Source organism: Diadema setosum, chromosome 11, assembly GCF_964275005.1.
Source record: "Diadema setosum chromosome 11, eeDiaSeto1, whole genome shotgun sequence".
In the NCBI taxonomy this organism is placed as follows: domain Eukaryota; kingdom Metazoa; phylum Echinodermata; class Echinoidea; order Diadematoida; family Diadematidae; genus Diadema; species Diadema setosum.
The window spans coordinates 35,896,543-35,923,907 of record NC_092695.1 but is presented as its reverse complement, the minus strand read 5'-3'; the positions used below and the strand labels follow the sequence as shown (position 1 = coordinate 35,923,907).

At 37.2% G+C, this 27,365-nt stretch overlaps 1 protein-coding gene across 1 annotated transcript; it reads left to right on the top strand.

Annotated features, from left to right (window-relative positions):
- The first annotated feature begins 10,924 nt into the window (after nt 1-10,924).
- LOC140235283 (post-GPI attachment to proteins factor 2-like) lies at nt 10,925-18,408 on the top strand. Its single transcript, XM_072315314.1, has 5 exons — nt 10,925-11,108; nt 14,532-14,781; nt 15,259-15,371; nt 16,449-16,557; nt 18,275-18,408. Exons 1-5 carry the CDS (start codon nt 10,953-10,955, stop codon nt 18,400-18,402), a joined length of 756 nt encoding a protein of 251 aa, XP_072171415.1. The 5' UTR covers nt 10,925-10,952; the 3' UTR covers nt 18,403-18,408.
- The last annotated feature ends 8,957 nt before the right edge of the window (nt 18,409-27,365 follow it).

Here is a 27,365-nt window from a genome sequence, read left to right as displayed (position 1 = left end):
AGTACATGTAGTTCTTCTTAATTTCTTTCCTTTTTTGTGGCTTTGCTGACTTCATGATCTCTCTACCTCTCTTTCTTAATTCTCCTCATCTAGTAATTTGTCTTCAATAAGTCGTTCCTCTGTCTTTGATCAATGTAATCCATCTTTTTTGTATGATATGTCTTCGTCCATATCAACATCAAAATACATGTATCAACAACAAAATATAATTTTATATCACCTTTGCCAGGGTCATTAGATATCTACCCTTACATCTATATCCATATCAATCTACTTGATCTACTTATCTACTTGTCCATCTACATAATCATTATTACCGTATACCTAGAAGCTCTATCAACTCATCATTCTACCACTGAGTGTCTTATTTATTTCAATGTATCATTTTTTTTTTTAATTCAGTTTATTAAATTTCTTACTTGAATGTAACATGTTCTACCCACCTTCAATCCTGACAATCCGTGGTATATAACGTTCAGTTTGAATACGTTGCTAACTTTAGTTTGAATAACTTGCTATATCGGCATAAATTCCTAGACTACCAGTAATCGGTACACCTATGTGCCCTGACCACAGTGACCCTGCCTGGCTCACACACCGTACCGGGAGCGGCGGTCGGTTTTACGAGCAAGCTGCCGCGGCGACTCCTCCGGTGATCAGCCAGCGTAGCCAGCCAGCCAGGCACGGAAAATACGTTTACTGCATAGATACCGCGGTGGAGTGAGTGCACGCGAGTGCGTGCATAGTCGCTGTAGTTTTACACACACTGCCGCATTGACTGCACACTGTGTACACTGCTACATTACAGTGAATCCCCGGGATCCCCACCGCGCTTCTACCTGGAGAAAATTGATTGCTTCTTTGAAAGTAACGGGTACTGAAACCAAAGATCCTTCTCACTTCAAACAAGATCGCCTGGAAAATACAGCGCGGCTATATCTTCCAGTTTTGTAGTTGATGGGGTAAGTACTAACAGTGTAATCGCCTCCTTTGTGGTCCTTGACCTCGTTGTGGAGAATCTCATCCCTGGGCCTAGTCTGGTTTCCAGACCCTTTGCCAACTGGACTCCGCGGCGACGAAGTCGCCGCCCCGCGACGAAGTCGCCGCCTTTGCCGAAGGCAAAGGGTCTGGGCACATTCGCTTCAAGTGGGAGGAGCCTAAATTTACCCCCAGTGAGGGAGGGCGATCATTCTGTCATTACGTAATAAGGAAGAGGTCACGTTAGTGACCCCTGCATCCTCACCCAGAGGTCCCAAGGACACTCTCCATATACATTACATGCATGCATCCACTGTCCGTGGAGTATTTCCATGCACTGTTTACTGCATGGAAAGGTTTTCTGGTGCGATAATCCTGTTTCTGATAGGGCCTATTTAAGTCACTATATCCACACTATGCACGGAGCTATACACCATGCCCAAGACACATGGCATCCAAAGAGCGAAAAATGAAGAAGAAAAAAAGAAAGTGCAGCGGAGTATTGTGCAAAATTTTTTGTAAAAACTTTGTATGTAGAGATGAGTTGTGGGTGGGCGGCCCATGTGATATATAATGTATTATTCTATGTACATGTACTTTTTATGTTCGTGTTTGCTGATGAATACGTTCAGTTGAGACCCTTCTTTCTATAACTTAATAGCAGCTAGTGAATAAAAAAGAAACAGATGGTTAGCAACGTGCTCTTCCGATCAGTTCTTGTCTTCATAATATCGTGTCCCTCTCGTGGAAACATTGCGGCAACTGACTAAATTTAAAAATATTCTACGATATTGTTTATTTCTTCATCTCACACATAATGATAATCACCAAGATAATAACATCGGGATATGTATGAACCACACAAGAAAAACGAAGTACACTTGCATGTATAGGTGAGCTGGGGTATTGTGGCCCCTCAACATAAGATGTCTTCATACACCATCTTCTATCCCTTGAAATAGCCCGCTTGATAGCCGTACAAGGTCACTTCTTACCACTATATGCTCCAACATCCATTCATTTAGCAATTATAGCATCTATAGGGGGACCAGTTTTTAAAAGAACGCGCGATAAGAGCCACATCTATTCATTTCCAATTTATTTTTCATAAAGTCACTTGATGATAAAAACCTTGTCTGAAGTGGTTATGTATAATGAAACAAATAATTAAAAAACTATTTCTTTGACAGAAGGCCATTGTTTGAAGCATGATGCGCTTCGGGGCAATTATGCCCCCCCCCCCCCCCCCCCTTAAAAAGCCTTGTTTTGCTAAGAACATCCATGGGTATATATGCAAGAAAGAATACTAATTATTTAGTTTAAGTCGCAATTAACATGGTTCATTGCTGGCATATATCAAGTGGACGTATACAGTGCAATCATAATGAATTATCATTGCAGCTTGGTTTTGGATATTTTCAGCTGAAAGACTTCATTTCCCAAGGTCATCATGCAAAAAAAAATAACGGCCAAACGTTACAAACAATAATAGACTCTGACTTACAGTTTTTGTATTCACATAATTAAGATATGACAAGCTCTAGCATTTGATATAGATTTGTCCATGTAACTCATATATTTTTTCAGCTTATTGCAGATTTATCACTTGTATATAGGAAAGTATCAGTTTTGTTGAATATTTTGCCTCAATTCAAATTCTCAAAAGATGCTCATATACTTTTTTCATTGTTTTTCATATGCTCAGAGACCCGTCCATATTAGCTAATCATAATAAACTTTCTATAAAAGAAACAGGAGCCAAGTTTATGACAAATGATATGTTTAGAGACAATTATCACCCCATCGTAAGACTATTAATTGTTTTTTTTATATTTCTATATATAAGAAGCAACGCAAGTTGGCTGCTTTTATTACCTTATTCAATGCAAAATGAAAATTGAGTGTAGATAAGTAGAGAACAGAAATAAGTTCGGTGATGGCACACCACAACCAATTATTAATTTTGGTCTCCATCCTGTAATTTTTGCTTTTTAATCTCTCGACGACAAACTTCTCCATTTCACATATGCATGTCTTTAGTTGATATGCTCCTTGGACCTTATAGGATGTGAGCATGTAGGCCATATAGGTGGTATAACCAGGGAGGTGGGAAAACCGAGCACTTGTGTGACCTTTTGTAAATATTGATGTTGTTACATTCCTGATTCCGATGAATGGTGAATGTGGCAAAGAATGGTTCATCCCCATGACGATGTTGGCTATAGAGTATATGGGAAAGGCGGGATACGGAGGAAGAAGAGGAAATATTCGTTTTCTATCAATAATGCAATCCAAAATTCCAATTGTATTCCAGCGCTCTTCCCTTAAATTTCATTGCGTAATAATAACAACACCGCATTTCGCTGAAAAATAAAACATATTTTATTTTCGGAATTACGAATCCTATTTCATCACCAGATTGACGCGCCTTTGGAATAACGACCCTTCATTCATTTTGGGATAAACGAAACTTTGGAATAAAGAACCCAATTAAGTTTTTCGGAATAAGGAACATTATTCAATATCATCTGATGATATTGAATAATGTTCGTCATTCCGAAAAACATGATCTGATCAACAAACCTTCTGAAGAATTACGACTCTGCATTCATTTTGGGATTAATCATAAATTTTTGATTCACTTATTACATTTTAGCACTGACAAAACTTTCGGAATAATGAACTTAATCATTCGCATTAGCGAACTTTGTTCGGAACGTAACGAATAATAACAATGAGAATTATACGTATGAAAGCATTGACAAAAATTTAAAGAATGTAATAATATATGTCCAATTCAGATACTTTTAGCTTGAATAAAATTTTTTTATATTTTTCCCGTGCACAGGTCATATTGAATCATAGCTCTTCTCAGAATATTAGCCTGCCTTATGCAATAATAATAGCTTGTCATCAACATATTTTACAGAGCATGTGGAAGCACTGTGCTTTTCAGATGGAGAAATTGTGTGTGTTTTTGTATTAAATGTATCTCATCGTTATGAGTTTAACGTTATACGAACAAATACAGCGGAAGGCGTTGTGCATCAATCAATATCGCCACAATCAAGTCTATTATACTTGCAGGGTTTTGTTGTTGTTGTTGTTTTGCTTTTTTAGAGGGCCTAGTCAATTTTTTCATCCACAAAGATGCCTGATTTTGAAACTCACAATTCCGGATACCTGATTTGGGAAACCTCTTTAGAGTTTTCATTATTCGTCGAAAATGATAATTGATATCATGAGAACAATAATTATATCTCTCTAAGATTTATAATGTTTGCTTTTTGTTAAGTGCTGTCTGGGGCAAATTATTTGTATAGGGCCCCATTTTCTCTCTCTCTTCTTTCGTTCTTTAAAACAACAACAACAACAATAATAATGTCTACATGAATTGTTAACTTGTTTCTCTCTGGAAAAAAACCCAAACCATCCCCCCTCCCCCCCCCCCCCAAAAAAAAGCAACAAATTAAAATACTTCACTGTTGATGCTGTTCATTTGGATATTTGAGCACCAATTCGCACTTTGATGAATGTCGGAAAGATTTGGGACCTCAGATAATGTTCATTTACATTGAGCTGATGATTGCATTCCACGTCTATCATGTATTAGCACCTATAAAGGGACTGTACAGTACTGGTTGAGGTGGGCATTCATCTTTTGAACATTCCTAAGTGAGATAATGAAAAGCCTCTTATGAAATATGAAAGAGCATGTAATTTTAAGAAGGATTCAATGTTTATTTGATGAAAATTGGTTTTCAAATGGCTGAGATATCAAAAAAAAAGTGCTAATAATAAAAGGCGACATGCCACAACTCATTAGGATCTCTTTGTTTCACCTTGTTTTTGGTTATCTCGGCCATTTCAAAACCGATTTTCATCGAATAAACTTTTGATACCCCTTATAGAACTTAGAAGGTTTCTGAATATCTCGCAAAACGTTAAAAGCTATATCCTCACCACGACCTGAACTGTACACACCCTTTAAGATTAAATCATTGAAGTGAACTCAATATCACATATAGAAAAAAAATGTGTATCTGAAACTGCCAGGTTCTATCAAAATATGCATCCATTTTGTATTTTTTCATTGGTCAAAGATCCGTGAATGTTGCTTTATTTGTAGGATTCAGTATACTAGTAGTCAAATTAGACCGGTTTTTACATTCATACTCATAAGGCCTACAAAAAAAAAAAGGTAAAAAAATGTTGCTGGTTTTCCCCAAGTCGAGCCTACAAAAGAAATCCATTAGACAACATAGTGGAAACGAGAAAACGACCCAGATGGTTATGCATTAAAATACTGTGATTGAGATACTTTGTAAAGGAAGGAAGGGAAAAGTGGTTCGCATTTACTGATTGTATTGCACTATAGGCCCTACATTAGTTGAAAAAAAACCCAGCACAAATGAAGAAACAAACAAAAATCTTCCTTGGACACCTATTCCTCAGTGAGCTTATAACATAAGTAACAAGGATATGTGATTTTTGATTTCGTCGATAGACACAATGACACAAATGATCTGCTTTAATTTTATTGGAAACATAGTTCACTTGACCACTTGACCATCATGGAGTACACACTGTCTACGATTGCCGATTCTTCCATCCGACCTTACTTTAGATCTTAGAAAAGTCCGAATGTTCGTGTGCAGAGAGGTAGAATAATTATACGCCTCCCTGAATGTACCTGTAATACCATCACCCTCATCCTGCATACTACAGTATACAGCATCCACACCATTGGTACACACACGCCGCAATGCCAACACACAAGTAGTAGGGAGAGTCCTCCCACCACCCGGCTCTGATAACACGCTGAGCAGGATAATTCGAATTTCGCGCTTCAGAGGACGGGAGCGCTGACAGATTTATGGATTCCGCCCAAAATCGGGCGGAATCCATTAACTCCAAGACGAATGCTTCCAGACCCTCTGCGCGAGAAAATCAACTTAAACTATACTAGTTTTCGACGTTGAGGGCGTCAATATCATGGATAGCGAAATAGTATGGGCAGAGGGTCTGGAAGCCAGACTACCCTGGGCCTTGCCTTGGCTTGCACTTGTCTTACCGAAAGATAGATATTTTGTCAGTTGGGAATAGATCTATCTGAACTCATAAAAAATGATGATTTCATAGGAATGTTCACTGACGCGGAGCGACACCTGGATGGAAACCCAAAATATACAATCTAGAATAGGCCCCAATACTGCAAAACGTATTAGGTGATCGTTACTTTTAAGGCCTACTTTTGACGTTACAATGCAAAGCTTTTCAGTATATAGTAAGGGTACTAGGTCTCGCGCAGGGACCTAATGATCGCGCATAGCGTAACTGCGTATAGCAAGCGATATTACGCGTAGGACTAAGCGCAAAATTTGCCGATACGCCCATGGAATAAACATACCTGACTTACCGCTCAACATGAGAAGGAAGCAGGTAAGAAATTTTGATTTCCAACAAATTTTCCACTAAATTTCCAATTTTTTACCCTGTGCAAACCTACCTTCCCTTAAAATCTGTTCTAAGGATGCTGTAGCCTAGACGTGTCGTCTCGCTTGTCTCGTTCGTAGTCGATAGAATTCGTAATTTGTTCGATCGATCGTTTACCATGTGACGTCATCATACACAAGAACAATGTATGGTGCCAGCTACGCTGAAATACTGTTAATAAATGTTGTTTTAAGTCAAATTTTAACACAACGATTATAATATTACAAAGTAATAAATATTTCAGTCTATCGAAGTTGAAGTGTGATTTCAATTTGAATTTGCTTGTGATTTCTTGCGCTAACTTGTGATATATTTGTGACAGGGGAGGGCCATAATGATACTGAAGAAAACAAATTAGATGAGAGTGTGACAAATGGGTGACGAAAATGAGAGGGTGACGAATGGGTAAGCACACACACAAACACACACACACACACACAAAATATATGTTCATATTTTACTTTTTTCCATTTTATATTACATGTATATTATTGGTTAAAGTGATTAGAAATATTGTAAGAAAACTTTATAAATGAAAATCATTAACGATTATGAAAATATCAATGATAAAAATAATGATAATAAGAATGATAAAATGATGATGGTGGTGGAAGTGATAATAATAATAATGAAAATGATAATGATGATGATGATGATGATTATGATGATCGATGATGGTGGTGGTGATAATAGTAATAATGATAATAATAATAATAATAATAATAATAATAACACATATAATAATAATAACAATAATATACACAAGTTAGGTAAAACTGCTGTTGCTTAACAGGGACAAATTTAATATCAAGTGAAAAAATATTCTACGAAAGCCGGAGCACGTTACAGCCGCAGAGGGGCAGACACTTTCACGCATGAAACTACAGAGGGCAGCTGCGCGATCTTTACATACCCCGAGAAATTGAACGCATAAAAAAAAGTCCGACATACAAACGGCGACAGCGCACTACTCCGTCATCGTATCATCAGGAGATTCTGGGAGGTGATTTTTCTGCATTTTCGTGATATTCATTGAGAAATTCAGGTACGATTATGGAATAACTTCTATTTTAAGAGCATTTCAAATTTTCGTGCGCGATATCTAGACCCCTCAACCATACATATATTGCTTCCTATGAAAAGCTGCTAGCTGCACAGGGCCACCCAAGGTAAGGATTTCTTCTTCAACTGTACATGTACATACCACATAGCGTCTAGCACCTTTGACACATAAAGTGCCGGTACTTTAATATACTGGCATGTGCTGTAGATCTATTGGGAGAATAATACTGTATGGCTGAGGCGCAAAATTTGCTGATACACCCATGGAAATGGGTCTACCTGACAACCGCTAACATGTTAAACATGAGAAGGAAGCAGGTAAGAAATTTTGATTTCGAACAAATTTTTCACTAAATTTCCAATTTGTTAATTTTACCTTGTAATTACATGTATACCTACCTTAGCCTAGACGTGTCGTCTCGCTTGTCTTGTTCGTAACCGATAGAATTCGTAATTTGTTCGATCGATCGTTTATAATATTCTACGAAATCCGAAGCACGTTACAGCCGCAGAGGGGCAGACACTTTCACGCATGAAGCTACATAGAGCAGCTGCGCGACCTGTACATACCCAGAGAAATTGAACACATAAAATTAAGTCCGACATACAAACGGCGACAGCGCACTACTCGGTCATCGTATCATTAGGAGATTCTGGGAGGTGATTTTTCTGCATTTTCGTGATATTTATTGAGAAATTCAGGTACGATTGTGGAATAAAATTAATTTCTATTATAAGAGCATCACAAATTTTCGTGCGCGATATCTACCATTGTAGTAGTAGATCTCAACCATTGTAGTAGTAGATCTAGTTGCCATATCAACAGTTCTAGTTGTTGTTTTGTTTTGTTTTGTTTTTGTGGCTGACGCTGAACAAAATGATAAATGATTGAATTTGAGGTCCAGATGCATCACTCTGTAATACAATGTACATTCCATATTTTTCTTGCTAAACAATGTAAATGTTTTAATACTATAGTGCATGTACTGGCCAACCCAGGCATTGGCTGTAGAACTCTACAGTTCCTGTAAATGAACTGTATATAGAGCCTAATAGCAATTGAAACTGACAGTTGCAAACTTCTTTAAGATAAAAGATTGTGGAATGATTTTTTTGAACAAGGAACACCATAAACAGCTTAATAAGTACGGTATGGTAACGGTTTAAAGAATAGAGTGGGTAAGACATTTTGAAATCCAGTCGTGGATGAACAGAAATGGTTGTTCTTCCAATAGTTCTTGTGTATTAAAGTCCTCTATGTAATGGCGCATTTACACCGAGCACGGTACGGGCAGTGGGCTAGGTTTTTGCTGTGGTACTGATGGGTACGCCAAAAGGAACCATGTCTGGTGAACTGTCAAAAAAAAAAATCAGTAATTCGGTACAAAATTGCCCTAAATGTTATTCTTATTTCAAAATCAAGAGCAACAAAATCGACAGAAGAAGATTATATTTTGTAACAAAGTTATTTGCAGGGAAGTGATATTTTAACAGAATCAGACATTAGATTCCTTTTGGCGCACCATAGCAAAAGCCTGGTTCTGTGACCCTTGCTGGATTTGGTGTATTAAGGCTAGTACTAGTTAAGAAAAAAAGAGTGGGCTCTTCTCCATAAACAGCAGAACATTCAGTGGAAATCAGTTAGCAGTAGTGGGTTTCTATCAGCCTTCTATTCTTACTGACAATCACAAGATCCTGCCTGATGGTTGGCGTTACTGTTGGTGTGATACAATCATCAATTTATCAGACGTGGAAAAATCAGTCACTCGGATTTGATATGATAGGTGCTGGTAGGGCCTCTCTTGTGCTGCAATCCATCAGCAGATTTTGTCTGAGCAGCCTACAGGTAATTTGTGGAGTACTTCACCGAAAAGGCTCTTTCATCAATGATTGAGTACAAAATACTGGTAGTGTGGATTTACCAGTTGGGGTTATTGAAACACATTGCGATTAATTTCTTAGATTTTGAGTTTATGGTACTCAACTTCCATGCTCATAAACACACAGACATTTTATACACAAACACTCACACTCTGCACACGAGATTAAATATGTTTCCTCTGCCAAGGAGGTGTTTTTGTCAACGTTTGTTTGTTTGTCTGTGAATGGATTAGACAGAAAGATTTGTCTGTCCGGAGGAGTCTTATTTTTTTGACGTTATCACTCTCTTCCGGAGGGGATTCCGTGAAGCCAAACGCAGTCTCCGCGGAACATATCCCTGATGACCAGATACAGATCAATCTTTCGGTCAATGAACGGATTTGAATGAAACTCGCAGCAAAAATTCATAATGACACAAGGAACAGATCTCTGTTAAATTTTGGTAGTGATCCAGGAATTGTGAATTTTTGAAGGATTTTTTTGTTTTCTTTTGGCAAATAAGGTCAATGAACTTGGGAGTTCAAGCTGCCCGTATTTGAGGTTTGCATGTATGCACACTGAAGCGTGTGCTCTGCTCGAGGCATCACGCAGCAGGAAGCTATGAAGTAAACACAAGGCTTCTTTATCATTGGGAAACTGGGCGATTTTCAGCGTGCGTGGATGGGTGGAAATGAGCTGCTTGGCAGAGGTCTGCGCTTTCTGAGTGCTTTCCTTGTTTTTATTTTTATAGGCTCCAACAATACTTTATGTCTCAAGTTGCTTGCTTGATGGTTAATGTTATCTTGATTGTGTACCAATGTTTCAATCTTTGAGCAGGTTTAGGAATGTGAGGCAAAAGATTCGTGGGTCATGGACGTAGAATCGGTCATGTTTCTTGCCATTGTATTGTTCCTTTTGTTTAAATACCAGACAAAGATTGGCTGGATTTCCATGAATCATGGAGATGCTGATCTGCATATCATGGTGCTGTATACCAGTTATCATTTCTGTCTCATCAGCTATAAGTTCATCACGGTACATATATTTTGAAGTTAAGAAGATATTTTGTGCAGATGTCACCTTATAAGAATCCCAATTACCCATCCTGTGTTACTTTACCATTGTTTTTCATGTCTTAACTGATAACTTGATAGTAATATCAATTTAATTGCATTCATTAAGTTTTCTAAGCTCATATCACTACGACTAAGAGAGAGAGGAGAAATATTTCTATGCTTTTACATTCATTTCTTGTGTTTATAAAAGCAATAACGTGATAGTAATAATACATATACATTCACCAATATTCACCTTCATTCAATCTTGTTACAGAACATCATATCACTGAAGGGGGGAAAAAATTCAAATATAATCTTCACAATATAGTTTCTTACAGTGGAAGCTGAGTGTTTGTGTAATGAATCATAAATATGTTACTAGCTATCTATAATGATGTTATTTTCTACACATTGACAGGTAATGGAACCTTCTGCCACTGGTAACTTGACAAGCCAGAGGTAACATTCACTGAAAACTCGAAGATCTAATCGTCCGCAATGGATATCGGGGGCCGGTTTTCGAGCAACGGGGTGGTGGTGACCTTCCGTTCTGCTTCCCTTGTGACAACTGCCATTATGCTGGTAGGGTTCCTGACGAGTGTGGTCTGTGCAGTCGTCTTTAATTTCAAGTCGACCACATCAACACACTGTGGGGTGAGTTAAATGCTTCAAGTATCAACATAGATCTGTAGATTCACTGATTCTTGGTAGGCTATCCATCTGAAGGCACACCTTCAATGTGACTGGAAAAAGAGAGAGAGAGAGCATACGTTCAGAGCAGAAATTTAATCTTTGAGTCCTAACTGAAGTCATACTTCGTAAGAGTCCTACTTTTGTGTATGTGAATAAAATCATGTTTTGGACATTCTAAAAAAAAAATCAATCTCGATAAAAGTAAAAGTAGCTATGTTCATGGCACATAACCAATACGTCTTTTAAGTATTTCAAAAGAATGGACTTGTACCTTGTATCTATTTTTGCACTTCTACAATAATCTGTTCTGCTAATTGAAGCACTTCGTACAGCATCAAATTTTTCAGGTGGACTGCTTGAATTATACACTGTAGGATGAGGAAATTTTAAGTCATTGTCATTTTGCCTTTCATAGTGTTGCCATGGATAATTATTACATGTATTGTGTGTGTTTTTTGTGTGTGTATGTGTGTGTATTTATCAGCAGTGAAACTTCCTCTGTGCACCCCGTTACTGGAAAAAGACGCATCTTGTATATTATTTATCTATTCATGATTGCCAATATAAAAATTGTATGATATTGCATTTCAGGCTAAGTATGATACCATTAATACCCAACTCCAACTACAGGATTATGGATGGCATGTAGAGACTTGCGCTTTAGGCCATTATATGTGTTTATGTACTGAAAGACAGATATCAATGAAAAAAAAAATCATCATTAGGTGATCCGAGTATCCTCTCGGATCACCTTCTGTATCTGTACGGATTCTTTGTTGGGTCTTCTTCTTCTTCTTCTTCTTCTTTCTTTATTTCTGGACAAAATTTGTGTATCGATTAGCTCAGAAAGTGTTCTTCCTATCAATGTCAAAATTATACCATATATGTATCATGTCCCAAAGACGACGGGTCAAATAAAATCATAGTGATCAGTCGACCGTGACGTCACTATGACGTCATTATATGAAAACACATTTTCATTCATATCTCATTAATGGAATGGAGTTTTTCAATGAAATTTACGTCACATATATTTCAAGTTATGCGGATTCTACTCATATTCTCAAAATTCATATTTTCTCTTAAAACGTGCGCGTACGCGCGCGTAGAAATATTTGTATGCTCAAATCGAGCTCAAAATTTTTTTGCACACGTTTCAGACCATTTGGAGCATTTTTTGAAAAATTGAAAAAATTGGACGGACGCGTACGCGCGCGCATATATACGCACGCACAGCTCATATGCAATAGAAATTTCCCGTTTTTTCACACTTATCGGATGCCTGAAATGTCAAGGAATATTTCTACCAAGTTTCAAGTCAATCCGACTCAATATGACGTCATACAGACCCGTCAAAGTTGAAATTCCGCGCGCGCGTCAATGGCGATATACAGTCCAACAATGCCAAAAAACCGCCAATTTCAAATCCGATTTTACTCGTCAGGATGGACGGTGACCCCCCATTTTCTTTACATATTCTGAAAGCTGATGAGTTGTACATGTCATTTCATGGGTTGACGATGCTGAAAAAATGATTAAAAGATATCAAATTTCTTAATAAAGTAAAAAAAGTAAATTTTCAAAATGACGTCATCAAATTTTAAGTTCATTCGAGCGTATCTCACTAATCCTTTGCCAATTTTCACCTAGATTTCAGTATGTTGTAGCTTATTAAATGCTCTTTCGGTAATATAATAACAACATTTTGATTGGATGACGGCATCATCTCGTAAAAATGGATTAAAAGTAACATTGTTAAATTTGACCAGTTTACGTGTTATCTCTATGGGAGTGCAGTTTTTCTGGAAATGAAAACTGACATGACTATCTTTATCGAGCACTAGCTCACTTATGCTTCGGTGAATTTCTCCCATATTTTAGTATGTTGTAGCTGAGACTTTGGGCTATCGTGAGTGTGCCCTTCGTTTTTTCATACGGAGTCGGCATCATGCCCAAAAACTTGGTTGAAATTAAAGCTTATCTTCCATGTATTTTCATATTCCTTTCTTTCTGCAACTTTCTTTGCAATAACTCAAGAAAAACAAGCTCTATCAGCCCAATATTTTGCACATGTTTAGTTTATGTCACGTACATTATTTCATAAAATAACAACTACTTGATCGGACACCTTCTTGGGTATGTAAATTAGGGTCAAAGGTCAAAAATGTTTCATCCTGTATCTTGGTGAATACATGTCTTATCTTTCCCATATTTTGCATACGTAAAGAACATGTTACAAGAATCATTTCACAAAATAACCACTTTTTGCTCAGACGCCATCTTGTCTGTGCAAAGTAGGGTCAAAGGTCATATGTACTTCTTTCTTTATCTTCATTATCACGTGTTATCTCTATGGGAGGGAATTTTTCTAGATGTGAAAATTGACATGATTGTCTTTATCGACGACTAACTCAATTACCCTTTGGTGAATTTCTTCCAGATTTTAGTATGTTGTAGCCAATGTAATACTCTTTAAGTTTTGTTCAATCAAAGTTTTAATCGGATGATGTCTTCACCTCGTGAAATTAGATATAATGTAACCTTGTCAAATTTAACCAGTTTACGTGTTATCTCTATGGGAGGGAATTTTTCTGGAAATGAAAATTGACATGACGGTCTTTATCGAACACTAGCTCACTTACTCTTCTGTGAATTTCTCCCAGATTTTAATATGTTGTAGCTCAGACTTTGGGCTATCGTGACTATACCCTCCATTTTTTCATACGACGCCGAGATCACGTCAAGAAACTTGGTTGAAATCAAACTTATCTTCGATGTATTGAGATATTTCTTTCTTTCTACAACTTTCTTTGCAATAACTGAAGAAAAACAGCCCCTATCACGCCCATATTTTGCACATGTTTAGTTCATGTCACGTACATTATTTCATAAAATAACAACTACTTGATCAGACACCATCTTGGGTATGTAAATTAGGGTCAAAGGTCATAAATGTTTCAACCTGTATCTTGGTGAATACATGTCCTATCTTTCCCATATTTTGCACACGTAAAGACCATGTTACAAGGATCATTTCACAAAATAACCACTTTTTGCTCAGATGCCATCTTGGCTGTGCAAAGTTGGGTCAATGGTCAAATGTACTTCATTCTGTATCTTCGTTATAGTTTATACCAGGGAGGTACCTCCCTGGTTTATACCGAATTTGGTACCAAAGATGGTAGACCTCACTCTCTTTTCTAAATGAGAATCCAAATATCACACGGCCAATGTCTCTAAACACAGATAAAATCTATATGGTCATGCCTATTGCGATCAGGACTCGAATCATTGATTAAAAAAAAAAATCGGATCACCTAATTTGTCAGTCTTGACAAATTCCGAGTCTAGTTATTACTTGTTTTATCCCAACTTGTTATGTAGGTGGACAACTACCTGCCTTCAATCAGTGCAGCCATTGCAAAGCCCCCGTCATCATACATCTGGCGCCTCTCAATTACCTTGTGTGCCTCCCAGCGCCTCTTCACCATTGTTTGTCACTATGCCATGTACACCTCCATACCACTGAACCGGTGCCAGTACCAGTGGCTGATCAACCTCAGCACCGCCTTTGAGCTCATTGAAAACTTGTCTCTCATCGGACTGACTTGTGTCTCATCGGTCGAAAATCATCGTAAGTTGATGTGGGGAATGAGGGTTTGAGAATGCCCTTCAGGCACAACTATGTTTTGACTGTATAGCTGTGCAACCCCTTTCCTATCCTCCACCCCAAAGAAAGTCATGAAAAAAAAAAAACATTAGGGTGTTCAGACACAAAAAATTTATACCAAAATGCCATAGCCATACAAAAATGATATGGCTATATGATGGATTTATATGTCTGAATGCTGACTAACGAAACATTGTATAATAAAACAAATATCAGAGCATTGTTTGAAACTAAAAGTCAATGACAAATCGCCTTTCCATGTGTCTGAGTGTATGCCGACCATAGAGTAGTAGCCGGTATCATACTGGGTAGGGCTTAACTTGAGCTTGCACGAAAGGTGACCTGACTTGCTCATCAAAAGTCAAAATTGTGCATGCTCCATGGGTGATTATGATGATTATGGTGATGATGTAACCATGGTGACGTTCATGTCTTTTGCAGATATCCATGAGATCTGCTTTGTGGTGTTCCAGGCCAGTTCCATGCTCTTCATGCTAGTGATGTGTATGCTTCATAACCTTGCCCTCAATCAAGGCACCGCCCCGACTAGAACGGTAAGATCTCACTGTACAGAGATAATAGTTCACATTCTCGATGTGTTATATCATTGTATTCGTCAAAGAAAACCCTGTTGTGAAATTCAATATCCTCTTGTAAAGGTGCCATTATTTCAGGCGCTCTTTCTTTATATGATAGTAAGTGTATACATCCACTTCATCTGCACTTTTTGTAAACACTTTTCATGTATGGAGTAACATGCATTCTTATCTGCACTTTCAATTTTGATCCTGTTTTCTCTTACAGTCTTACTATGATATCAATGAGTAGAAAGTGGTAAAGCAAGATTTTGAATGTTTTAAAGTGTATCTGTACACAGAAATTTAGTTTTCTGACATTGTAGGTTATTGTACTGGTAATATCCCTATGAAATATAAGAGCGCAGCGTTACTCACACACAGAGATATAGCAATATATTAAGAGACAATCTCTAAAATCTCTAAATTGCCAAAAATTACATGGGCCATGATCGAAGAGTAGTCTTCTGGCCTTATCGACTGCATTTGATTGCGTAGTTTGATGATTTTCTGTACGATCAGTGTACTACGATACTCTCAAAACATGCAAATGCACGCAAATGTCCACGTACGCAGCTAGGTTGGTGCTACCGCGCTGCGCCGGGCCACTGACCAGGCAGCCGCGGCAGCCTCTACTCATGCGGATGCATATGGCTTGATGAGGCAATACCGATAGACAGTATTCAATATAGCTGTGTGCAGACGGAGGCGAAAGAAGGAAATGTGCGCACACCGATGGTCTACGCATGGCTACTATTTTCAGATCTGGCTACTATTGCAGCGCGCACTAGTGCGTGCTGATTTATTAAAATTAATATTTCACAGTTTGGGACATTTTTTGTGATGGGATAGAATTTTCTCTGGAGTTCTTAGGACATGCTCTCACACCTCTAAAATTTAGATTTTAGGGGAGAGATTCCCTTTAAGATTGATTTATTTCTGTTGTTTTTTGTTTGTTTTTTTGTTTCAATGTACTGTGAACTCTGGAACAAATAATCTTATGCTCTTTCCTGTCTTTTTCAATTCTTTGCTGGCACATGTATTGTCCATGGGAAGGAATACCGATCGTTTATGAGGCAGGTGTCATTTTTTGTCACCAATGTTGTCGCCTTCACCACAGCCTTGTACTTCTACTATCGACATAATCAGTACTGTGAGCCTGGAGGTAAGACTAATCACCTGATTAAAATAGCAACAACAACAATGTTTATTTGCATACACTATTTGGAATTGATCCTACTTAATTCTGACGTCTTAAAGGACACGTTCACCTTCATAAACATAAGGATTGAGAGAATGCACCAATGTTAGTAGAACACATCAGTGAAAGTTTGAGGAAAATTGGACAATCGATGCAAAAGTTATGAATTTTAAAAAATTTGTGTTGGAACCGCTGGATGAGGAGACTACTAAGGCTCATGATGTCATATGAGTACAACAGTATAAAGAAAATGTAAAGAAAATTCAACATATTTTCACTTTTTTCAAATAATAAAAGAGCACTTGACTTGCCTCTTTCTAAAGGCAATGGGAATAACATTACCCATGACATATGTCAGTAACGAGTCAAGGGAATGTGTACTTTTTTCAAAAGATGAAATATTGTGAAATTCTCTTTATATTTTCCTTATATTGTTGTACGCATGTGACATCATACACTGAAGTAGTCTTCTCATCCAGTGGTGACAGCACAAAAACTTCAAAAAGTCATAACTTTTGAACGGCTTGTCCGATTTTCCTCAAATTTTCAATAATGTGTTCTACTAATATTGCTACATTCTTTCAATTCTTATGTTAATGAAGGTGAACTTGTCCTTTAATAGGCTACGGTGACAATTTCTTTATAATAATCCTATTTTTTATTTCCATCCATGTTACTGGCACATCTCCCAAGAAGGGGACTTACTGTGTTTCATTCTTATCGTCTTTTCATGTATATGGGTCAAGTAAGCTGAGCTTTGTAGAATTTTATTCTGTTTTGCTGCAGCATGTTGATGTCATATTGCCAGGAAGAAATATTGAGTGTTCTTTTCATTAATATCTTAGACACTAAATAATAGGATGGAATGTACCTCAACACAATCATGTCTTTGCCCCGATTTGCAGATATGGAACTGTTCAATGCATGGACAGGATTTGATACTGCATTACTGTAAAAGTGGAAATTTGCACAGGGTTGAAATTTCTGTGAATTTTGTGCAACCTGAAAGTAGCATGAAAAACCAGCATACAAATATGTTTTGCTTGCTAAAGTGATATCATTTTATCTTTGAGTTCAAGGAAAGCATGTTGTGGTAGTATTATTGTAATATTGTATTTTATTTTCTACATGTTTGCTAGTTCTGTAGCATAAGTGAATTTGCCGTCATAAAGTGGACCAGTTACCTTTTACTGTTGTATACTGCTGCCAAAGTCCTTAACTGCCATGCCAACAGTGAGCTGTTTGAAGAGCTCATGTAGTCGTGAATGTCTGCAAAATTAAGATTATGCAAAATTTATCTTCCCCAACCAGGCGCACACACAAAAAAATATTAACACAAAATTTCTGCTCTTTTTCTGTTTCTCATAGCACATTTGGTCACTTCTTAGATGAATGATGATGAATATTTTATTCTCTGTATGGACAACTTTAAGGACCCCTAGCATGATGAAATGTTAATTAAGTCAAAAATGATTATTGAGTCTTTCTAATCTGAATGACACACATACCATCTCATGAAAGGTCCAAGAATGTCTAGAACACAAGAACCATCTCTAAGGAATATGCAGACACATGGTGAAAAAATAAGAAATTGGCTCTGCTTTGATTTATTATAAGGTCAGTAGTGATGACTTTAACCTTGTCTGTGGCTTGTTATGCTTTGTGCTCTTCCTTTTTTCAGTGTACACCATCTTTGCTTTCCTGGAGTATGTGGTCGTCCTTAGCAACATCGGCTTCCACTTCATGGTGACCAGCAACTTTGGTGACAGAGTCATCAAATTTGGTGTCTGGGAAAAAGTGCAGTTTTGACCGGGTAAGATTGATGCAAATACTTGTTTTTCCTGTTATTATTACTATTTATTCAGCAGTTTTGTTGAATGATTATTTATTATATATATATATATATATATATATATATATATATACATACGACTGTATATAATTATTTGTTGCGATTTGAAAAAGTGGATAGTGCTTGATAATTTTCCTTTGAGAGTTAAAGACAGTGGCTTTATGAAGTGGAAGATCAATGGCAAAGCAGAATACAAGAGTGCTATTTGGAAGAAGTTAAATACAAGGGAAAAAAAATAGAATGCCATGTTTGTCATATAAAAACTACGTGTTGAAAAGTGAAGGAGTTTTGTAAAAATAAAAAAAAAAGAAATGAAATGCAGAAAAGTCTTTGTGGAATAATAGACATTTGTTGTTATTGCTTATGGGTGGGGATTAAAACACACTGTAATGTTGTAAGTGTTTCACCTGTGAAATCCTAGTAGGATGCAACATCAGTGTACAATGGTGATAATTTAATGGTACACATTTTGTAGCACACGAATACAATGTTTCCAAACTTTTTTTTTTTTGCATTATTGCTGCCATCATCGAATACAAGGGAAGGGTCACGCTCACACACATTTTTTCAACTGTAAATTAAATGCAGAGTTTGAGATGTTTTTACTCAAGATACTTTCAACTTTCAAACAGAAAAATTCACCTGCTCTATCTCCCCTTTCATCGGTGCTCTTTATGTTATTGTTACATACTGCAGGTAAGACTTGCCCGTCTCTCATCTCATTCCTCAACATCCTTCCAGAGTCCGTTCTCTGGTCACCGCCATGATTGCCTTCAGCACAAAACAGCCTCGACACTTCATCATTGCAAAAGCCAGGGCAGCTGATATGACAGATCAATTTTGTTTGCTGGTACCAAGTGATATTTTATCAACTGTTTCTATGTTTCCTCCTCTTCCCCCCTCCCAAAAAAAAAATAGATAAATAAAAAAAATGAGAGACCTTTATAAAGGAATAGAAATATGAGAGCTGTAAGAGAGAATATTTTATGCCACTCTCTTCTCCAGAAGCTGCATTCGGTCTCTTTTTATGTGATGCAATATACTCATGTGTGACGTGATACAGAAGAAGTGGCTTGGTGCATGCATGCATGCATGCAATGCATGCAGCAATGCAAGTTTACACTAGATGACCCTAGACTGTTGTGGTATTCTCATGGTCAGACATCCAGGTCTTTCGCAGCAGCGAAATTTTACCCCCCAAATTTGATTTGGGGGTAAAATTTTGTGCTAGAACCCTTCTGCCAGGCAGGCTATAGAATGTAGCTCAAATCATGTTTTCCATGAGCCAATTTCTGTAGAGTATTGTAACAGGAAACAGATATCCTGCCCTTCCCATTCATTTCAGTACTTGATACATGTCACTTTTTAAAGAAGATATTTTCATCCTTTCATCATTTAGTTCTGTGAAGTTCAGAAAAATTGGGGTTAGCGAAATCAAAGATTGGGAAGAAGTTTTATAACTTTAAAATGTTTATGTGTGCAGAGGGCTGCACAATATCTTTAACAGCAGCTGATATTTCATTGCATCAATTTCAGTTCGGTATCGAGGAATGCCTTTCCTAAATTACAGCTTATCATTCTCTCTCTGTCTAGCCAAGTTGGGAGGTATGATGTCAGAAATTGTGTTCACCCTCGTTTGTATTTTTCTCTTGCCTCAATTCACTTGCCCAGCTCTGCTGCAGGGAACAATAAGCCTCTGGCCCTGAAAACGTGACATAGAATAGCCTGATAGAAAGTGGTAGATGAATACTAGTACCCTTGTAATTTTCACATTCTTATGGTTAAGAAGAGATGAGAGTGAGGACCAGAATGGTGAATTTTAGTCCACACTGCGTCATGAATTTTGTGATCAGATTCTTGCCCAGTCTACAATTATTTGGTCGCTACATTGTAGAGTGCTTTAAAAGTTAAATCTTTCCTAGGATTTCCTGATTGAACAAGTCGGTAAAAAAACATAGTTACTCAAATCGAAGTCACTTGCCCCAACCCTCCCCCCCCCCCCCAAAAAGAAAGAAAAGAAAAAAAAGAAGCCTGATTTAATAACATAAAACTCTACTTACTGCAATTATCATAAGCTGCCCCTGCAGTGTTGATACAGTTATCACTCCCCATCGCTTTGTTTGGTCAATCCATGGTTTGTTTGTTTTTTCTTTGTGTTTAAAGCAGGTTTGTATGAAACAGATTGTGTCAAGCAGGGCATGTGTTTCAGTGTTTTACCAGCCCAACATCAGAACTTGAGTGTCCTTTGCAGGCAGACTTATTGAACATTATGGCGAACAGTGACCAGCAGTAAACATGAGGTTCATAATATACTACAAATGTATATTTTCATAGTCTAAGTGCAGAGGCATAATGACTGTTTGGGTTTTAGTTTTTGTTTTTGTTAATATCATTGAAAGATCTTCATAATGCAGATATACATACCTGCATCTATCCCAATAACCATTGTTTGTGCCATGAATACTTTGAGTAGAGCCCAACGGTCATGTTCTCTCGCACAACCAATTTGAAGAAATGTTTGTGTCATATCAGAGGTGAAGATGGACAAGTTCTCAAAACTTGTGTTGATTTTCACGACACGAGCCTGTATGGGCCCCAACACTAGATGGCGTCCTTTAGCTCTTACAGCCTTGGAGGATCACACTCTTACCTCTCATAGGAGGGGCACTGATGGCAAGGTATCATGGGAAGGACAGCAGCACTGGCACCAGCAGGTCAAGGGTCAAATCTGCTACGTGTAGATAGTTTGTTGTGGAACAAAATGCTGTTGGCTTATTCATCTCCTATGTAGAAGTCTTATTCTTGTAATTGTTGATTATTTCATTCTGAATGGGAAGCAATTTTTGTACCCAAAACAAGAGATATATAATTATTTTCAGAGACATTGCCTTAGTTATTTTGATATACAGTGTATTTTTCAAAAAATCATTTGTACATGTATTGTATACATCATTCTTTTTTTTTTCTTTTTTTTTTTTTTGTAAATCGGGACTTCTTGATAATTTTGCGATTAGTTAAATTTGCAATCATGGAGTACAATACTGGTCAGAAAAATATGCATGTACATGTCATACTCGTGTCTTGATCAGAGTTAATATTTTGGCATGTTTTTGAATTTGTGAATAGCACCGACACGTGAAATTGGCAAAAATGAAAGCCTTGCAAAATATGTGGCATGAACAATACTTGATATGCCTGTATGAGAAAGAAATATTTATGTTGATAGGCTAGATACCTCAGGTTGTTTTGGAATGTTCACAGAACCTGGCTATGTGACATGGAAAGTTGTGATATTATGATTGATAGTCTGTCATATATATGATCTATTGTATATTCGTATTGAGAGAAAACCTAGCCTTCAGAAATACATATTTGGAACTCTAACTTGCATTTGATGGTGAGTTGACATCACTAACAGCTTTATGTGTATCAATTATAAGTGATGCAGTAATTTTTAAAATTAGTCAAAATATCAACAACAACAAAAACTGAACAAAATTAGCATATATATTACTATGTTTGTGCAACATAATATTAATTTTGATCAGTTGATTTCTTTATTTTTTTTTTTGTTTGTGGCTGTGTCCATGTATAAAAAAAGTGTAGTGGTCAAAGCTAATTGTACATAATTATGCATTATCATAGAGCTTTCACATGGTTGTTGGTGCATTTAACAATTAAGCTTCTTGTACTATGCCATTTATCAAATCATTCCATCCATTGCAATTATATATAATTTTGTTCCATCCATTTCAATAATTTATCACTGCAGTACTGTCATTGCATTAATTTTTGTTGGACATTTTACTTTTTGTGCTGTAATACTGAGATCTTTAAAAAAAGAAAGAAGTAAAACAAGATATTACTATTCATTTATGATAGTCATTTGCTGTAAATTGAAATGCACAATGCCGACATTCAAAGCGTTGTTTTCAAAAGATTTTAAAGCCAAAACATAGTTCTCAGAAGGGCTCAAAATTCATCTTCCACTGTTTGGAATTAAATTTTGGTTCCAACATATCAAAAGGGTTTACAAAGAAACTTACATGGCTGATTTGCCAGGATGATGAGCTATTTGTTTGTTTGTTTTTTTAGTATTTTGAGATCAAAAGTGTACTGTATAAGCTGTTATTTTCATGAAGGTTTAATTTTTGCGAATCAAAGTTGGACCGCGAATGTAAGCAACACGCAAAAATGTCACCATGCCCTAAGGTAGTAATGCACTTTGAAGGCCTCTGTGTCAATTCGCGAAAACTGAACATCTCGCGAGAATGTCCGTGACCTCCTCATTCGCGAAAATATCTGTACGCGAATATAACAGCGTATACAGTATAATAATGTTGATGTTAGTACACAGCATTTATTCCAGAAGAGCCCCCTCCATTTAGCATTGTAGGCAGGTAGAACACTATGTGACAATGCCCTAGCAGTCATTTTCCAACAAGCTCCATGCGATTCTTCTAGTGTGGAAGATCAGTGAGTACTACTGTTGCCTGGTTTGCCAATTATTGATACTCGATTGTAAAAAAAAAAAACAAACAAACAAATTATGCAGCATCCGCGATCAGGTAAGATCTCAGACTGTCATACTTCTGGCAAACATCTTTTGGCTACTACATAATTGCATTTTCGTCATTACCCAAATGAAATTGTGTTATTCTAGCATCATTTCACACATTTGTAATGCACATGTGTACACTTTAGAACAAAAATTGACAGTTCTGTGGGCATATGAGAACTATGTTGTGGCTTTAACTCTATATGTTAACATATAATGTATTCATTGCCATGTGCTGGGTGCTTACATCATACCATTGAAATTTTGCAGTACTAGCCATTTTATTATTATTTTTTCCCATTTGTAAAAGAAGATTCGAGCAGTGCTTACTTTGTATTAGGTAGGAGAAAAATGAAATGTTGAATTTAAATACCACAGAGCATTAAAAACTGCAGTAATTTAAACTGGAGCTGCTGGTAATGTTTTAGTGTAAGTCTGATTAATAACCTTATGATATAAATGTGCTGTATATTTTTGGTAGAGCATTATGTATTATGCTTCTGTGTCATTAAAAAAAAAAGTAAGGAAAAAATGCAAACCAACCTATACAATAATTAAATACCAAAATTATGACAGAGAAAATCATTTAACAAAATGTTGTGATACGCTCTTTCGTTTCACTCTCATATTGTAAGTACACATTGTATATTTGTTTTAATGTTTTGCAGTGCAGAATGACTTTGAAGTATGAAGTACAAATTATTAGATAGGGAAAACATTTATGGTGTATTGAATTGTTTGCTTTAATCATGTGAGTGCAAAATAGACTTGTGTGAAGGAAGTTTGCCATTAGAGTTTATTTGCTGTGCAGCTTGTCAGAGTTTGTTTGCATGTTGTGTCTTGAAAGCATATTAAAGGGATGGTACAGTATTGGTGGAGATGAGAATTGGGCTTTTAACCTTATGCGAGATACCAAGAAAACACTTATGACATAGTGCAGAGCATACCATTTTAAGAGGAATTCAGAGTTTATTTGATGAAAATCGGGTTTGGAATGACTGAAACATCCAAAAACGAAGTAAAACAAAGTGATCGTAATAAAAGGTGGGTCCTACACTTCATTAGAATCGCTGTGTTTTGGATATCTCAGCCATTTAAAAACCAATTTTCATCAAATAAACATTGAATTCCTCATGGAATTACATTCTCTTTCACATTTCATTAGAGGTTTCTCATTATCTCACCAAATATGTTAGAAACCTGAAATTAGTTCTCAACCAAAACTATACGATCCCTTTAATGGAAAGGTTGCCATTTGCAGCCTCATTACCTTGTGATGAACATTTTGACTTGTGTGCTAAGATTATTTTGCACCACTGTATGCCATTCCATATCATGCATTCCTGCAAACTGTTTTTTATCTTACAGGATCAGTCCCATTTTTACTTGAAAGAAGCTCTATCAACTTTGTTATCCTCATATGTACCCTTGTTCACTTATGTCGATGGTGGATATACAGCTGTATCAAAGATTGATAAGAATTTCTGATTTTGAAATTTGTACTTGTATTCATTAATAATAGCTTTGCATGAAAATACAGGACATATGTAGACCCTACATGAACCTATACAAAAGTTTGACCACTGACGTTAGGTGTTAGTAGGAAGAAGTCAGTAGGACACCTCTGTGCAATATATGTCTGGATCAAAACCATCATAGCATTTCAAAATGTTGCAGGTGAAATGTGTCAGCAGTTACGTGTATAATATTCATAAAATTACTGTTAACCATCGCAATATGTACATTCTTGTTTTTGAAATCTTTAAAGTGTTTCACAACATTTTAAGGATACATTATGAAAGTACCATTTCACACAGAGGTACATATGTATTACATATCAATATGCAAATTTGTCATGCTCTAGGTAATACAGAAATTGTTGATAAATCTTTGTATGAAATCGCTATTGGGAAATTTTATATTTATATACTTGGATTGATATATAGGGTTAGAAAGATGCAAAAGTGATTTCCAAATATTTTCTTATATTTGTAATCAGATTATATTGTGAAGAAAATTAATGCATTAAAGTTTGAAATCTATAAAGTGTGTGTCATTTGTGGTAATTTGGCTCCAGTAATCCAAGTTTGAATGCTTGTGGTTGGCAAACACTTGACATGTGGAAGTCACCATCACTGGGGAGTACATTGTTCTGAATATTAATGAAGTAATGTGAGAGGCCACTGAAAAATTCAGCAGAGTGTGATGATTATTGCAATAATAATATTTTTTTTTCCCCACTTATCACCTTGTATGGCATCTGCCTTGAAAATTAAAAATGAATTGATTTAATATTAAATACAATATTATTGCTCCTCGAGGTCACATGACAAAGACAGTACTATCATCATCATTTTTTTTTAAGGTGCCCCCAGGGTGCCAGGACTGTTGTTTACCTTACACATCTTCCAACATCCAGGTGGACTTGACTCTGGTAGAACATTTCAGATAACCCCTCAAAACAATGTGCTTCTTTTAAGTTTCCATGCTTGCATATGCAAAGCTCCTTATGGGGTATCTCCCTCAGTGGCCCTGTATATCACAGTGTACATAATAGACCGTTTCTGTAATGGTTTACAATTTATGGATTTTTTTTTTCCTACAACCTGTAGCGAAGCATTGTATTCTCCTGCTTCCACCCATTAAGTTTCAAAGGAATTCACATAGTTGTTGCAGGCGCAGCGATACGGTGCAATTAACTCGCCAAAAGCATATGACCACAAAGCCTCATTTGCATAAAGTAAACAGCTTGTGTACGCAAAACCGCTGGGGAAGTGTTGCAGGACAGTCGCAATATCTCGCCTCAGAAGCCATCGAATTATTAAATCTATACAGCAAATTGAAGGAGAAACTATTCTCTAACTCGCAATGTTGGTTATTTGGGGTTTTATTGAGGATAAACCTGTGAAAATAACGTCAAAACTTACCTTCCAAAACAGAAAATTTGGTCTCTAAACAAGTGTGATTTTCTCACATTTTCCTTCATTGCCCCAAAATGAAACGTTGGTATACGACTTACGGTAGTATATCCATACTGTGTTCCAAATATCTTTTCTGTATCATTTGGCGCACGATTATGTCGGGAGAAATCAAGATCACTGTCACTTGTGACCCACGTAAAATCCATAGCAAAAGCAGTATGCAGTCCAATGTATCGGTTTTCGTGCTGCATGAAGCAGTTGAAGTACATTGCAGGGTTCATCTCTCACCCACTCGCCACCCTGTGGACCAAAAACCCAACACTGTTGCTGTGCGCCGAACCTGGCACCGCTGACTGGCTAAGCGTGCGCTGACCAGGAGAGAACACATGCTCAGGAGGATGATCTTGTTGTGCATGTTCAGTATTTTCTCTTAAATTTGGTTGTCTTTTTGCTCTGATTTTCACCTACCTACTAATTGTGCAAACACGAAACTTCGCAGTAAGTGAGTCTGGTGTATACAGACTAGCAATATGTTAACCAAATGCATATTCATGCAGGTGCTGACTTGTGTCAGGAAATAGTCGTAACCCTTTCCATGACTCAAACAGAAAAATACACATATCTCGAAAGATGCATCAGATGCATTTTCACCCAAAAATCATATGAAGGATGATAGGCCCTATATCCATATTAGATCCATATTAGGGCGGTGAGTTGGCTCAGTCGGTAGCGCGTCTGCCTCACGATCACGCGACCCGGGTTCGAACCCGAGTCTGGACTGAGCAATGTTGTAAGCATACCGTCCCCTCTAGCAAGAGGCAAAACACTCTGTCCCTCGGATAGGACATAAAATGGAGGTCCCGTGTATGAGAGAGCAACAACTCACACACGTAAAAGACCCCGCTTCATTCATTCATCGCAAAGAGCAGGGTGTTTAACCCGGTGAAGTGGTCCCACCTCACATCCAACTGGACCCCATGGAAGACCAGCTTAACGTAGCTGAATATGGGCTATCCAGCCATCTTCTCAGATGGAAAATGAACAAACAAACAAGATATGTGTGTGAAGTTTAAAGGGATTTGGCACCATTATGAGGTGAACTTTCAAGTTTTTTTGTCCCTCGCTCCACACAGTGCTTTGACGACCATTACAAATTCAAAAGCTTTGGCCTCTTATCGTGGAGTTAATTGCACCGTATCGCCGGGCCTGGTTGTTAGGTAGGGCAAGCCTCCGGCAAGCTTTGTAGTTGTTAAGAGCAACTTTTGTAAAGAAAGTATGCATAAAATTTGAATACATATCATGAAAGACTGGTTGAGTGATACAAAGTGAGAGAGAAGAGGAAGGAACACACACACACACCCACAAACGCACACACACACACACACGCAAACATTATCATGCATATTCACACACACAAATACAACTACGCACTGGTCATACT